Below are 16,816 nucleotides of genomic sequence, written 5' to 3'. Positions count from 1 at the left end.
TGAACATGCTACTATAGCAACCTATTGGTTTACTGTATTGCTGGGCACTCAAGGCTCAAAAACAATGTATCATTTATTCCCAGGAACAGACTGGAGGATATCATGCATCACTGTCTTAGCCCCAAGGGGTTTCTATCTTTAGTTGCATGTTTGAATAAATTAATATTATTATAATATATTAGGACATTTTAATGATTTTAGACTTTATTAGGCTATTTAAAATGTATGTTTTGTTTATTTCATCAATTTTAATGAAATTAATAATTTTAGATCAGAGACCTTTGGGCTGCCTTCCTTGTGACAGTTTGATTTGCACAGGAATGATATTGCCTTTTAACCCTATACCAAATAAACAAAGGCTACAGTGCAGATGTCAATATTTCCCTGACTGCAGTCAGTCTTGTATCCCTGACAGCCTGGCCTGTGTCTAGATTTCTCTTCTCTGCTTCAACTGTTTTCTAATATCAACGTGCTTATGATTTTAATGTCAAATTTCATCCTACAATATACCAACACAACCACTTTGCAGAGACCGAGTTGACAAGAAGAAATCCTGGGAAATCAGAATTGAACAACAGAAACTAGCTTCCTTTCTGTAATCACACATTGGGTTTACAGTGTTCCACACTCTAAGGTGATGATACATTTCTATGAATAGTCTCTTATCAATTTGAAGATGTATCAAGACTAGAATGGCTCTACTTTATCATTATGAAAAGGCCACAACTCATTCTCAAAACAGCTTGTTACAAACACCCTGTTAGATGTTGCGAGCATGATGGTTAACACGCCCGAACTCTTACTCCCTGGTAGATTATATTAGGAGGAGAGATGGGCAAGTAAAAAGGTTGAGTATGGTTTAAAAGAGTATTTCAGGGAGGCTTCCTGGGTGACTCACTGGTAACAAATCCACCTGGCAGTGCAGGAGGCATAGGTTCAAACTCTGATCCAGGAAGACCCCGCATGCCGCAGAGCAACAAAGTCTGTGCACCATGACTCTCGAGCCTCTGTTCTAGAGCCCAGGACTGCAGTTCGTGAGCCCACACGCTGCAACTACTGAAGCCTGCACATCCTAAAGCCCATGTTCTGCAACAAAATAAGCCACTGCAATGAGCAACCTGTGCCTCACAACTAGAGGGTAGCCTAGACTCACCTCAACTAGAGAAAGCCTGGGCAACAAAGAGACACAGAACAGCCAAAAATAAATAAACAAATAAATAATGAATTCTGTAAGAGTTTTGAAAAAGTACGCTGATAGAGGTGAGTAAATGCGAGTACATCTGGAGAGTTTCCTCTTTTAGCACAAAAGTCTCAGGGTAGTTTTCTGAGAGAAGGTGACATCTGAATTAAGACAAAAGGACTAGTGGAAGGCAGAGGTACCTGTCAAAGGTAGCCAGGGTGTGTGTGTGTGTGTGTGTGTGTGTGTGTGTGTGTGTGAGGGGCTTATAAGCAAAACAGCCAACATATGAAGAGGCTTGAAAGACAGAGATCCTATCACAGTTTGGTAATTGAATATTTCAGGATGGATAAACCCCTATTTTGAGACAGCAGAATGGCCAGATTCATAGTGAGAGAGGTCCACAGGGGCTCGAACGTGAAGGTCTCCCATGCATGCTGGACTCTTAGGACTTTATTCTAGGGGCAGTCAGGAATCACTGAAGGATTCCAGGACAAAGTGATAAGGCCAAGTATTCACTTTGGAAATATCACTATGCATTTTAAGAACACAACCAAAACCCTGCTTGCTCGTGGACTGTGTATCCAGTATTAACACCTGCATTCAGTATGCTTCCCAAGCAAACTCGGCACTCAGAATTCTTCCAAACCTCTTTTCCTGTGTTCCTACTGCTACTGCTAAGTCACTTCAGTCGTGTCCAACTCTGTGCGACCCCATCCCTGGGATTCTCCAGGCAAGAACACTGGAGTGGGTTGCCATTTCCTTCTCCAATGTATAAAAGTGAAAAGTGAAAGTGAAGTCGCTCAGTCATGTCCGACTCTTCGCGACCCCATGGACTGCAGCCTACCAGGCTCCTCCATCCATGAGATTTTCCAGGCAAGAGTACTGGAGTGGGGTGCCATTGCCTTCTCCATTCCTGTGTTCCTAATCTCAGCTAATAATTTAGCATTCAACTTTGTTATTGAGACAGAAAACTTGGAATTAGCTTCAAATTGTCCTTTTCTTGTATATAATCAGACACTGAAATACACAAATACTACATTTTCTCTCTCTTGCTTTTAAACTGCACAACAATACCCCAGTTTAAACCATATTTTATATCTTTCCCATCCATTCTTCCCAACTGATTCCAGAAATGTTTTGTGACGATGAGTAGTAGATCATTTTACTACTCTTGAAAAGGCCCCAAATGGCTTATGGAATCAAGCCCAAATGTCTTACGATATTTAAGATCCCTCAAGTCTTGCCCTAAGGGTCCTTTCTAAACCTACCTCCTATTACATACACCAGATTTCACGTCCTGTATCCTGAGGCATAACAAACTCTCCACACAATGCTCATATGAATTGACTGTATTCTTTCCTTGCTTATGATTATTTTCAACTCCTTGCAATATTTGGAAATTCTAGTCATTCTTTGTTTTCCAGCACAAAAACTACCTTCCCCACCCTCTGGAAGCATTTGTTAATGCTCTGATTTGAGTTGAATTGACCGTTGCTGTGCACTTTTAAGGAATTGACTTAGGATTCTCTTAGGATTTTCTTGGTACTTACTTCATTTTGGTGATTTTTATGACAGGTCACAAATTGCAAGTCAGGAGATGCAAACTAGAGTTAGTCCACTTTCAACCTTGTTTGACTGGCCCAAAGTTTTCAATATAATATGTCCTTATGTCTTACCCGGACATGTGCTCTCCAGATCCCAATATTTGTTTCAGATATTTACCCTTTATCAACTTGGCCTTGAATGACTAAGTCATCACAGGGGTGATGAAATTGTATTGATAAGACTTTGGTTGTAAAAAGGAGTGAAATATCATCAGAATGAAATTAATATACTAATAAAAATAAGCAAATACATAATAATGAGATAATATTAGAAATTCAAGTTTTTTCAATGTGGGGACTTATTCCTTTTTCAGATTTCACAAATTACCTCACAGATAAGTGCCTGATGCAAAGAAAGAAAATCTCAGGTAGGCAGAGAAGATCATTTTTAATGTGGGGTGGTAATGAAATTTATGGCCTGTCTAGATGATCCAGTACCCTTCTAAATCAAAATATGTAATGACTGACTCATAGTAACAGCCTTGCAAATGAGAGGACAAGAGGGGTGATGGGCAGGGTATGTGTGTGTGTGTGTGTGTGTGTGTGTGTATCTGGAGAATTATAATTCTAGACCCCTCTGAATAATCAAATTGTGGTATAAAATCTAGAAGAGGGATATCTTGACATGAGAGTCAGGAAATTAGGGGGGTGGTTGTTTTGATTTTAAGGTCACTTTATTGAGGTATAATCAACGTATATAAAATTCTACATATTTTATATATACTACTCAATGAGTTTGGATAACCTCAGTATAAAGTGAAACCATCAATATAAAGGCCATAAATATATTCATCAACCTTGCAAGTTTTCCTTGAAATTAGATTTTTACTTCCCATTCTTCAATTCCCTTCACAAGTCATTTTACCTTTATGAGATTGTATTTTTCTTAGGTATAATCTAGTTAGAATTATGCAAGGAATGAGTAACATAATATGCAGTGATTATATGTGATGTAAGACTTCAAAGTCAGCATATAGGATAAAAGTTGCATGCCATTAAAACTGTTCTTGCATGTGCGTTCAGTCGCTCAGCTATGTCCAACTCTCTGTGACCCCATGGACTGTAGCCCTCCAGGTTCCTCTGTCCATGGAATTCTAAGGCAAGAATGGGTTGTCACTGACAATTCCATAAACTTCCTTATTTTAAATTAACACACTTCACAAGAGTCTCCAAAATGGAAGGCAAGCCCTTCAGGGTGAGTACAGTGATCTCTTAGAGTATGAGAAAAAGATAATAAAATGTCCATTTAAGCTTCATTTATATCTCATCTCCTAAATTTTATCTGTTTTAGCTCATTTAATGTATGCAATACACTAGTTCAGAAATGCATGTACATAATTTACAAATAAGTGTGCATATTTAGGTAATTTTGCCAAGTTTTAAATTTCACTCATAGGGATACGTATTCTAAAACAGTTGTGAAATACTGTTTTACATCATTCTCCATTGTTGAGCACTAGATGAAATAGTTGGTTTTTGTTTTAGAACCATGTTATATTATGTACACATTTTCCACCTGAAAATCTCACTGAGAATAGAGAGATAATCACACTATCAGAGGAAATAGAAATGAAGACTGATCGAAGGAGTAGCAGGAATATGTCTCCCACTGCATGTCTTTCTGAAACATATATTGAGTGGAGTACCGAGTCCATGCCATTTAATTTGTTACTATTATATATTTATCTCTTTCTTTTACCTTTTCTGCCTCTCAAGTAGCACCCAAAGCTTAAAGAGTTGATTCTATCATAAGTGAAATGCAAAAATGTCCTTCTTAAAAAAAAAAAAAAAAATGTCCTTCTTTTGCTAAATTACCATAAATCAAAATGCTTTGAAAATCATGAAAGTGAAAGTGAAAAGTGAAGTCACTCAGTCGTGTCCGACTCTTTGCGACCCCATGGACTGTAGCCTACCAGGCTCCTCCCTCCATGGGATTCTCCAGGCAAAAATACTGGAGTGGGTTGCTATTTCCTTCTCCAGGGGATCTTCCCAACTCAGGGATCGAACCCAACTCTCCTGCATTGCAGGCAGACACTTTAACCTCTGAGCCACTGGGGAAGTCCTTGAAAATCATAGTGTTATACAAATGTGATGTATGTATTCATAACTTTGACACACACAAATTACATGAAAAACAGCAAAGAAAAAAAGGATCAATGAAGACACAGAGAAATATTTTATCTCACTTTTCTGGTTCCCTTGAAAATAAAAGAAAGGAAGAAGACCCTCCTTCTTATATTCCTTCATCAAAATGAATAACTCAAATGAAATTTTTGGCCTGTCTAGATGATCCAGTAGTAAGTAATCTAGAATAGGAAAAAGGAGAGGAATCCTTTTCCTCTTCATTATGATTTCTCAAGTTCACCTCACCTCTGTAAAGCCAACAGTAAAAAAAAAAAATCATCATTCCCTAAAGTGAAAACCTTACCTGATTGAAAAAGGTCATCATACTTCTGTGTAATGTGAACCCGGCATACTCCACCTGGCTGATTTTAGGCATTTTCCTATCCATTAAGTGGTAAGTGAATACATTGTGTAACATGTGCATGCATGTTTTATGCACATAGATAATAAATCCTTTAAACCAGGCAATAAGGTACTGCTCATCATATTCCCTTTGAAGTAGTGGTGTGAGCTGAACAAATTACAGGATTCTGAAGTGAGAGGTATGCTGACATGGATATTTGTAGTAAAGGATGGCAAAAATTCATAGACTAAATTTGATATCCATTGCTTAAAAAGTCAAAATATTATAAGTTCTCATCATCAAATATATTCAATTGTAGTTACACATTTGCTATTTAACAGATATATTGATCATTTTAATTTTTTACTGCATATTTGTTTTCCATTCAGGGATGCAATTTTTATTTATCTTATTTGTAACTTTTGTATCCTTATCTTAAATTATGATAGATTATTAGGAAAGAAACCTTGTTGAGAATAAAGAATTCTAAAAACCATAGCCACATGGGACATTGCTTAAAAATAGGCAGTGAATAAAGCATGCATCATTCTAAAACACTGGAGCAGTTAAACTTTTCATACAAAATAAGAAGGCAAGTCTTTCTAAATTTCGGGCCTGGATTTGAGGATCGCTAAAAATCAATAGGAGGTAATCCAAATAAGTAGACAAATAACAAAATTCTTATGTAAGTCAAGATGGTATTATCATCTCCATAAAATGATATAAAATCTGTTTTTGTAACCTATTTAAATCTTAGGCTATTAAAATTTAGTTTATGTTTTTAGTCTTAATCCTAAGTGAATGTACTATTCTCAAGCCATAGATTAACTTAATTTCATATCATCAAAAACATTATTGACTTAACTTAAAGTGTCCTTTCACTACAGATAAGGAGTGTATTTCTTCTTATCAATCTTCTCTGCAAAAACCACCACAATATTGCAAAGTAATTAGCCTCCAACTATAATAAATTAGTTAAAAAAAGTTTAAATTTTTAGTTCTATGTATAATCAAAGTCTGAACTCTATATCTCCCAACACTTAATAGAGTAAAATTTAGCCTACTAGAATTGTTCCTGCCAGGTATGCTGAAAGTGACTATAGTGTTAAAAAAACGACCATTTTATGTGTGCTAAGTCACTTCAATCATGTCCAACTCTTTGAGACCCCATGCACTGTAACCCTCCAGGCTCCTCTGTCCATGGGATTCTCTAGGCAAGAATACTGGAATGAGTTGCTGGGCCCTCCTGCAGTGGATCTTAGCAAATCAGCGATCAAATCCACATCCTTTATGTATCCTGCATTAGCAGGTAGGTTCTTTACCACTAGCACCACTTGGGAAGCCCGGACTACTTTATACAAAGAAATAATATCTTCGTAACAAATATATAACTTTAGTCATTGCTATAATGGCTAATATTTCCAATGTATAAAGGTCAAATGACTAATATTTCCAATGTATAAACAATTACATCATTCATAAGGGAGACAGTGTGACAGACATCTTTGAAGATGGCATCTGATGGTTCTCACCTCTTAATAGTTATGTTCCCCTGTAATCTCTCCCTCTTTGAATAGCGTCACCTTTTGTAACCAATAATATATTGCAGAAATGACAGAGACTTCTCAGACTAGGTCATGAACAGCTTCTATGGTGTCCTCTTGAATCACTAGTTCTGGGGAAAGTCAACTGTCTTGTTATAAAGAAGTCAAGCAGCCCTATTTAGAGATCTATTATAGTGATTAATAGACACCTTCTGTCAGTAATGGTTGCTTCCCTGGTGGCTCAGTGGTAAAGAATTCACTTGCCAAGGCAGGAGACTTGGGTTTGATCCCCGGGTTGGGAAGATTCCTTGGAGAAGGAAATGACGACCCATTCCATTATTCTTGCTTGGGAAATCCCACGAACAGAGGAATCTGGTGGGCTGCAGTCCATGGGGTTGCGAGAGAGTTGGACAAGACAGTGACTAAACAACCTGTCAATAACAGGCACTGGTTTGTGAGGCATGGGAGTGAGCTGTCTTAGAAGCTGATCCTCCAGCCCTAGTCAAGCCTTCAGAGGACCAGCACCAGGTGGCATTTGACGGGAACCAGTGAGAGACCCTGAGCCATACCCCACTAACTGCTCCTGGATTCCTGACCCAGACATACTGAGAGAACAACAGCTTACTGTTTGAAGTTGCTAAATTTTGGGTTGTTACTTAGCAACAGACAACTAATAAGGGCAATGTAAACAAACGACAGAACATAGGTTGAGAGGCTGACAAAAGTAAAATGTGTCCTGACAGCATCTTTTATGTGAGTGCTCTTAGACAAGTTAAGTTTCTTATGTTTCAGTTTCATCATCAGTAAACTGAAGATAATAAATCATACCTCACAGAGGTCTGAAAAATAATTAGATAGAATTTAAAGGTCCAGGAAAGTAAGTTATCCTTGGTAATGTTTCCTCCTTGTCTATAAATTATGCTTAATTTTGCAGAGTCTTTTTTTTTTTTTAAGTTTTCAAGCAGATTGTTAGTGCACAGAAGAGGATTTTACAGGATGTGGTACAACTATAGGCAAAAATAAGATTAGAGATGATCAGGTATTTCCTCCTATTTGTTTGTGTTTATTTGCTCATATTTATCTGAATGAAAATCTGGCTTTGAAAATCTTGACCTAAGCAAGATGAATTTTTATAAACATCTCTTAAAGTACATGGGCTTTCCAGGTGGTGCCAGGGGCAGAGAATCCACCTGCCTATGCAGGAGCTGCCAGAGACACGAGTTTGATTCCTGGGACAGGAAGATCCCCTAAAGTAGGAAATGCAACCTACCCCAGTATTCTTGCCTGGAAAATTCCATGGACAGAGGAACCCGGTGGGCTATGGGTAGCAGAGAGTTGGGCACAGCTGAGCATGTACGCACAAAAGTATATGAAGAGAGTAAGTTATTTCTGAATATTTTTCTGTAAGCCTCAAGTATAAAAGGAAATAAAACTAAGAAAATAAAACTTCTCCAGATCTTGTAAAAACTCTGCTCTGTTCCAAGAGAGTCTCTGACAGCCTCATGCTCCTGTTAACATCCTTGAGGTCAAGAAAACAACCTGAAAACATGCTGTATATGTTTCTTTTCTGTCTAGTTATCTTGACTCCATTATTTCTGTGTCTTTGACTAAACCAGTTGAGAAAGTATAAGCGAGTGTTTCTATGTGCAGTCTTATTTTGCTAACTGATAAGTTACCTGAAATGCCTTTATCCTGGCATTTAACATTGACATTTCAAATTATTTTTGATAGATCCTGAGGTCCCATGACCATACTATGTGTCACAGTATAGAGGTTAAATCCATGAACTCCGTCTGAATATTTGCAAGACTTCTTGGGTTCAAATTCCAGCTCTGTCATTAACTATAGACTTGTGCAAAGTACTTATAAATACACTGTGTTTTGATTTCTCTTCAGCAAAAAGTAAGAATAAAAATATTATCTTTCTTATAGGTTTGTTGTGAAAATAAAATGGGTTAATGTTAAACAACAAGTGCTTATCACATAGATAGCTTTTCATTTTGATAAATATTTAAAATATCCTGGACCCTGAAGGCAGCATGGTAGATGCACTTAGTGAGCATAACAACCATTCAACAAGCAGAAGTTTTCTTTCTCTCACTCCCTAAATATATTCAAATTTGCTTTTTTGTAATTTTGAGAAGATAGATTTATATATTCTAGTGGTATTTGAGAATTTGGATATTTCTTCAAATACAACTCTAACAAATGATATATATGTATACTTCATTCTTAAATAAAATATGTATTTGCCTTTGAAATTGCATTTGATTTTCACAGCTGCTAGATTTTTTTCTGTGAATGAGTGTATTAGGGAAGGGCTCTGATTGGGGAGAATTAATCAACTTTTTTTAGCAGTGGTTCTAAACTCCTTTGAAATGTTATAGTCCATCTCCCCACTTGGGAAAAACAAAAAACAGTGAAGCCATGACTGCAGACACCACTTGGCTCTTTTCTGTCTTTGTATAGGCCAAGCAAGTGGGGTGAGGATTGTTGTAGTCTTTTTGACAATGGTCACTGAATTTAGGAAAGTGGAAGAGAGAGATATAGCACTCACACAAAAAATAGTAGAAATAAAATGGACTTTAACAAAGGAGTTCTCACTTGTGCTACTAAGAATAATCCTGCTCATTAACCTTTCAGAAAGGCATGACACAGTTTCAAAAGTGAATTTGAAAGATATGTAAAATAAGCCACTTTTTTAAAAGTGTGCTTTGTGGAGAACCAGGGATGGGGGAAGGAGTTACAAGGACATCCTAATGGAAGGGGGGCTCTGAGTAGATAGAACTGGGACTCCATTCACCTCTACTTTCACAGATGTTACTTAGTGGGCTTTCAAATAGGACTATATTTGATCAAAGGGTTTCATAATTTTCAAAGGATTGAGAACCATGCTTCTAGATGTTCGCCGATCATCACAAACTGAAAACTTCTTAACCTGGAAATCTGAGGAAGGCTATACTGCCAGATATATAATCTTGTAGGGTTGAGATGAGGGTGACCACAGATGAGTTTATCTAATTTTAGGTATATAAAAATATAGGGGAGCTTCCAAAAGCCACCAAGATTTCAAATTAATAAAAGCATTAATTAATTAGCAAAAAGAATTAGAAATTAAGTAGCCCAAATTGTAGAAGAGGTTGCATATAATAAAATAACTGCAAAAAAATTTTAGGTGAATCCACTATCAGTTATCCAAAACAAATGAGATAGTTATGGGGATACCTTTTATTGTTTTATTGTTAAGGCTGATGTTAAAGGAGAATATTTCCCATAAAACCTCTTTTGATTACAGTTTAAGAAACAAAGTACCTACTCATGTCACATCCATTTTCATCCATGTGGCAACATCTAAGTTCTTATGTGATTTCACCTGTTTTCTGTTCAGATGCTTAGCTGTAATTAGTTACGAGACATGACACTTAATAAACCCCATACGTTTATGTTGAACAGTATGGGATTGCCAATATTTAGCCTTTTTGACTGAAAAAAAAGTGTAAATTTCATATGGTCCAAGCTAACATTTTCTAGAATACATTCCCTCCTTAATTTTGAAGCCATTATATACATATATATATATAATAGAGGATATCCTCTCCTCTGTATTACATCTTCCATTACATCTTCCATTTAATCCACAGGGGTCCCATTCTTCTTTGTTGGCTTGATAAGAACAGGTGAAGAGGTCTGAATGAGCCCACTGGTTGAAAGTAAAGAGAAAGTCCTTAAGTCCTGTCTCCTCTTGTTCAACAGCTCTTGCTAAGGCTTTCAGAAGCACCTCAAGGGGACAATCACATAGAGCTGATGTTAGAGTAGCCCTAAAATTCCCTTCGTTAGTCCTTCAACCATGCAATTTATCCCTCTACAGTCCCTTTAGTGATAGAATACCTGAAATGCCATATTCTGTAAAAACAAAATGTTAAAGTGTCTTGAGGGAGCGGGAGGCAGGTAAAAGGGTTAGGCTGATCAAGGAAGCCAGGCAGAGTCAGCAGCTCTGATTGCTTTTGGAGTGCTCTCATGGAAGCTGGGCCCAAGTCCTTTAAGAGCTGGTTTATTTCCCAAGTAAACATGGTTTCCAGAAAGAGCAATGGTGTGCTGGCTCCGAAGGGAGGGGAAGAAATGAAAGGCATCAGTGATGGGGAATTTGCTGGCATTTCTGAGATCACATAAACCAAAGTGGACATTTCTTCTGGATGCTATTAGCTACTCATCCCTCCCACGTGGGCCTCTTTGTGCTCCAGAGAAGGCTGCTAAGAATCATTCAAGCCAGATAAAGGAACTGCTTAAAGTAAATATCTGAAACACAAACCCATTAGCTCAAAGTGCTTGAAACAGAGTAATAATCACAGAGTCCTTACTTCTTCTCCCCTTTGTACCATTCAAAGGCCGGAGGCGGCACACCTGCACCTTCGCATCTTATCAATCCACTGCGTCCGGGGGCCACGGTGCCAGATTTAATTTCCTGAATTGTAGGAGCAACTGAAAAAGAAACAAAGAAAGAAAGAAACGGGCGGGTTAGTTAAAATAATCTTCAACAGAAATATAGCACACATATTTTTATTCCTTCTATATTCAAAGCAATCTTATGCCTGATAGACCAATGCATCACATTTTCAGTGTTTCATGCTTCTCATATGAGACCAGTTATTTTCAGCTTCATTTTTCACGTTGGACAAATAGACAAATGTTCCTAGGGAGTGCAGAGTAAATGCAATACATTTTGGCCTTGCTTCCTATTGGAAAAATGGCATTGTTGAGGGGAACACTTCATCTGTACTCCAGTCAAACTACACTTTAATAATAGCTCTCATTCCCTGAGTGACGGCTGGGAGCCAGTCATGGTGGCGCCGTGCTTTATGTTCACGATTTCCTCACAGTCATGCTCTAAGCTAAACGGTATTATCCTCATTTTGCAAATGTGAGAACTGAAACTCAGAGAGGTTAAATATTTGTCTGATGTCACACAGCTACTTAGCTGCAGAGTTTGGATTTCATGTCAGGCATGTTGACTCAAAGTCTGAGCTCTTCCTATTCTATGTTTTTCCTTACGCCCTATCATGTTAGTACTTTTTTAAAATGTGTTTCCTTCTACCTGGAATGCTATTCTTCCCCATTTCCACAGATTCAAGGCCCAAATTTTGGGGTCACCATCTCCTTACTCTTCCTTATTGCTCTGGCAGGAAATAGCTCTCCTTTGTTCAGAATAATTTCTCTAAATCTCTCATAACACACACTTTGTGTCTTGTAATGATGGATACACCAGGCTTCCTTGTCAGCTGCCTAAAGGCAGGATAAATATCTGATTTATCTCTGCTTATTCAGAGGTCAAAGAACAGTGTCTGGCACAAAATGATGCTTAAAAATAGCATAGGAGAAGGGAGTGGCTACTCACTCCAGTATTCTTGCCTGGAGAATTCTGTGGACAGAGGAGACTGGCAGACTTACAGTCCATGGGTTCACAAAGAGACAGACACGACTGAGGGACTAACATATACATATGTGTATATATGTTTGTTTGTATGTATGTATATGTAGATATGCACATATATATTGGCTTTATTTTTCTGTGAGAACCCTGAATAATAAATGGAGCCAAAGGATGGAAGATTAGATGGGAACTTGAGGGCAATTTTGAGGACTTGATTTCTACTCTGAATGAGATGGTGAACTACTACACAGGGGGGACATAATCTGGCTTTTCTTTTAAAAGTATCACATCACTCAAGCTGCTGTGTTGAGAAAAGATTATCATGAGGCCAGGATGAAAGCGGCTACAGTGAGTAAGGCAAGTGATGTTCGCAGCTCAGACTACGGTGGTAGCACCTGAGGTAGTGGAAAGTTACTGGCTTTGAGGTATGTTGTGAAGTTGGAGCCAACAGGATTTTTTGAGAGATGTAAAAAAAAAAATGAGGGTGATTTTGTTTGGCTTAGGTAGAGGTTAGAAATACCCATTGACTGAGATGGGTTCAAAAGTTAAGTAGATGAGTTTAGGAGTTGTACCCATAAGCCATTTTATTTAAAATATTTTCACTGCCTTTAAAATTATCCTATTTTTAAATCCTCCTAAATCTGCTCACTCATTTTTACTTCCCCATTACTGGCAATCACTGATTTTTTACTTTTATTAATAGTTTTGCCTTTTTCAGAATGTTATGTAGTTGGGGTCATATAACATGTTTCATATGTTTCATATTGGCTTGATACTGACTTCTTTCCTTAGTAATATGCTTTATTTAAGTTTATTTAAGTTTCCTCCATGTCTTTTCGTTTCATTTTAGCACTGAATAATATTTCACTGTCTGTATGTACCACAGTTTATTTATCCATCCACCTGCTAAAGAATTTCTTGATTGCTTTAAGCATTGGCAATCACATGGAAAGTCACTAAACATCCATTTTTCTGTGTGGATGTAAGTTTTTGACTCCTTTGGGTAAATACCAAGAAGTATAATTGATAGATTATAGGATAAGAGTATGTTTAGTTTTGTAAGAAACTTACAAACTGCCTTCCAAAGTTTGCATACCTATCAACTATGTATGAGAATTCCTGTTGTTCCATGTTCTCATCAGCATTTGGAGTTAGTGTTTCAGATTTTGTTCATTCTAATAGGTTTGTAGTGGTATCTCTATTTTAATTTGCACTTTACTAATGACATAATGTGAAGTGTATTTTCATGTGCTTGTTTGTCATCTATACATCTTCTTTGGTCCATTTTTTAATTGAATTGTTTATACTATTTATATTGAGTTTTAAGTATTCTTTATATATTATGGATAACAGCCTCTTATCAGATGCATCTTTTGCAAGTATTTTTCTCAGTCTGTGGCTTGTCTTTTCATTATCTTGATAATGTGATTCACAGAGCCAGAAATTCTAATCAATTTATCAACTGTTTTTTTTCCATGAATTATGCCTTTGGTATCTAAAAAGTCATCACCAATTGCAAGGTCATCTAGATTTTTCCTATTTTATTTTTCCCATTTTGTATGCCTCTATTTTTCCATAAATATTTTCTTTTCTACCAGTCTACATTTAGCATAGTACGTATTTCAAATAACACTATGAAAAAAAGTTCAATATAACAGGAACCTGGAATATGCAAATACTAATTCATTCAGACAAAAGACTTGACTAAGTGTGCACCTTGGATATATTTTAAGTTTCTTTAGAAAGCAATAAAAAGGTACAGAGTTTAATGATTTTTCAATATGTAGTGAATATAAAAACTGTAAACACTCTTCCAACAGAACATTGCCTTTCCTTTTAAAAATACCTGAGCAGATTAATCATTTTCTGTTAAGGGTGATTCTTTACTTTGAATTTATAGCACCTCTATTTCTCTGTGGTATTTTTAATTTTAATAGTAGGCTCAATTAGAAAGATATTTGCAAAGAAATATTTTTATAGATGTTTTGCTAATAACTAGGTGAAAAATAATTTTGAGATGTGTGAATAAGAAAATGAAAGAATATACATAAGCACATTTATATATACACAAATACAAACACATACATACTCTCTAATTCAACATGAAGAACCATTTAATAAGTTTTAACTTTGTTAGGTAAAGATGCACATCCCCCCTCATCAGGCAATAACAATACAAAAGATATCTACAAATAAAAACTCACTTATTGTCAATTATTATGACACTGTTTTGCTTGTAAGAGATATAGGTAAGATTGTATTTTCACTCTGTTCTCACAGACTTTCATGTATTTCTCTCTCTGTCACACTATGAGGCCATAATCTTTTATGATATCCAACTATTATTGAAGATGAAATAACATATGCAACAGGAGATCCATCACAAGTTTCTATTGAAAACCTAGCTAGTTTAATTACTCCCTCGTCTGTCAAGGGGGCCATGACTCATTACAAACAAAACCATGAAATCCGGAACATGGCCTGAAAACCCAGGCATAATGAACCTAAATAAAAATCTAATTTGTCATTAAAAGCCTTTTATGCAGTACAGTGTGCACATGGTTTAACACTTGGTAAACATACAAGTTAAAGGGACACAATCATGTTGTCTAGAGGGTTCACGGGTGCTGAAATGGATACTGAAAAACAGAAAGATACTAATATGACATATGGAAGCCTAGATAAAGAATGAAATAGGAATTAACACTGTGAGTAAGAAAAGGTCCTCAGAGTGTTTTATGTGTTAGAGAATTAAAGGGCCATGGGGTGTAAGTAATCAATATGGAAAGGGAAGCTCAAATACATTTCATTTTGAGGCTAAAATTATAAGCTTGAACTTAAGAACTGTACTGATTTTTCTTTGGGACATGAATGAACCCTTATGCATATTATTCTGCCTTTTTTGAAAATGACTGTACAAGAGGAAGTAGATCCATCCCTTTATTTATTCTTCATTCCTTCATCAAATCAACAGGTACTTTTTATTGAAGACTACATTAATAAAAAACATAACATCCCTGGTCTCATAAGACTAAGATTCTTGAGTTTGTATGTATGCATACATGTACACAAATGTGCAAACAGTAAATAAATAAACAGTAAGGGAGTGATACAAACTAAGATGGAAATTGAGCAAGATGAAAGAAAAAGGAATGCAAGGTGGTTTATTTTATGTGGTGGAGTTACAGAGCTACTTATTGATAAGGCAGAGAATTTGAGCAGAGAATTAAATGATGTGAGGAAAGAAATCATGTGGTTTTCTATAGAAAATTATTAAAATAAAAGAAGAAAACTCAAAGACCCTGAGGGGAAATCACCAAGGTAGAAACATGCTTAACAGGTTTGAGGAGCGGCAAAACAGTCAATGTGACTTGAGCAGATTAAGTGAGCCGAAGAATCCAGAAGAGAAGGTTGGATAGGCAGCTGGAACTCAAATTCAGAGGGTCTGGTAGCTGATGGTAAAGCCTTTGAAATTTATTCTAAGAAGATGAGGTTGTGGAGATTTTGAGCAGATGTATGACATGAGTTGATTAACATTTTATACAGATTTTTGGCCACTGTGTGGAACATGGTCTGCAGAGAGGCAGAAGAGGAAACTGGCAGAATGGCTAGAAGCCTGTTGTAGTAATCTTTAGGATGATGAGAAAATCATTGGCCAAGCTATAGAAAAGGCAGGAATTGAGAGAAAATTTAATTAAATAGATCATTGGTCACATTGGACTTGAGTCAACTCATTTTAGTTAACTGGCAGTGAGAAGACATGTTTAGTGAAATTCCAAGTTTACACCATTCTGAATCCTATTGCTTTGTATAAATAAGAGTTCTGTGGCCACTGAAATGTCTAATCAAACCCAATAGTTTTCTTTTCTAGAGCATATCTAAGAGACTGTGATGCTCATGTATTCCTTATGAATCTCACAGTATGGAGCTTTTCCAAATGTATGAGACCACAGAATTACAGAGCATTTTATACTGAGTTCTTGAGGGCCAAAAATTATATAGGGAATATTCTGGATATTTTGGACCATTGGAGAAGGTCTAGTCCACATCTTCTGTCATGTGTATCTCAGAGACTGTGATGCTCATGTATTTCTTGTGAATCTCACAGTATGGAGCTTTCCCAAATTTATGAGACCACAGAATTACAGAGCATTTTATACCGAGTTCTTGAGGGCCAAAAATTTTGTAGGGCATATTCTGGATATTTTGGACCATTGGAGAAGGTCTATTCCACACCTTCTGTTATGTGATACATGACTTTTCAAGTCAGCGGTCATCACTGCTTTAACTTCTGCATGCTCATGAGCTATAAGGGACTAATGAGTTTTATGTATTTATTTGCATCAGAAGGATATGGCCATTTTTTTTTTTTTGCCAGAAATATATATCTCACAACAATTATGGTTAATTACATCTCTAACTGGAGCTATAACAGTGAATTTTATGTGTGCTGGGTAAAGTTGTACAAAGCACTCAGTTTCCCCTGAAATGGTCCATGTTTTAGGAAATCATCTTGGGCTCCTCCTAGAAAAGACAATCAAATGATAAAACCTGAGTAGTTGCTCCCAGAGCTTCTTTCTTTCCCCATCATAT

General features: G+C 36.7%; 1 protein-coding gene across 1 annotated transcript in view; it reads right to left on the bottom strand.

Moving 5' to 3' along the window:
- NEGR1 (neuronal growth regulator 1) overlaps positions 1 to 16,816 on the bottom strand; it is a 961,111-nt gene that overhangs the window by 210,600 nt on the left and 733,695 nt on the right. The window contains exon 5 of the mRNA XM_043460968.1: positions 11,154 to 11,274. Coding sequence (XP_043316903.1) covers positions 11,154 to 11,274 — 121 coding nt within the window. The remainder of the gene's footprint in view (positions 1 to 11,153; positions 11,275 to 16,816) is intronic.

Source organism: Cervus canadensis, chromosome 2, assembly GCF_019320065.1.
Source record: "Cervus canadensis isolate Bull #8, Minnesota chromosome 2, ASM1932006v1, whole genome shotgun sequence".
Lineage (NCBI taxonomy): Eukaryota > Metazoa > Chordata > Mammalia > Artiodactyla > Cervidae > Cervus > Cervus canadensis.
This window is presented reverse-complemented; position numbering and strand designations above follow the sequence as displayed.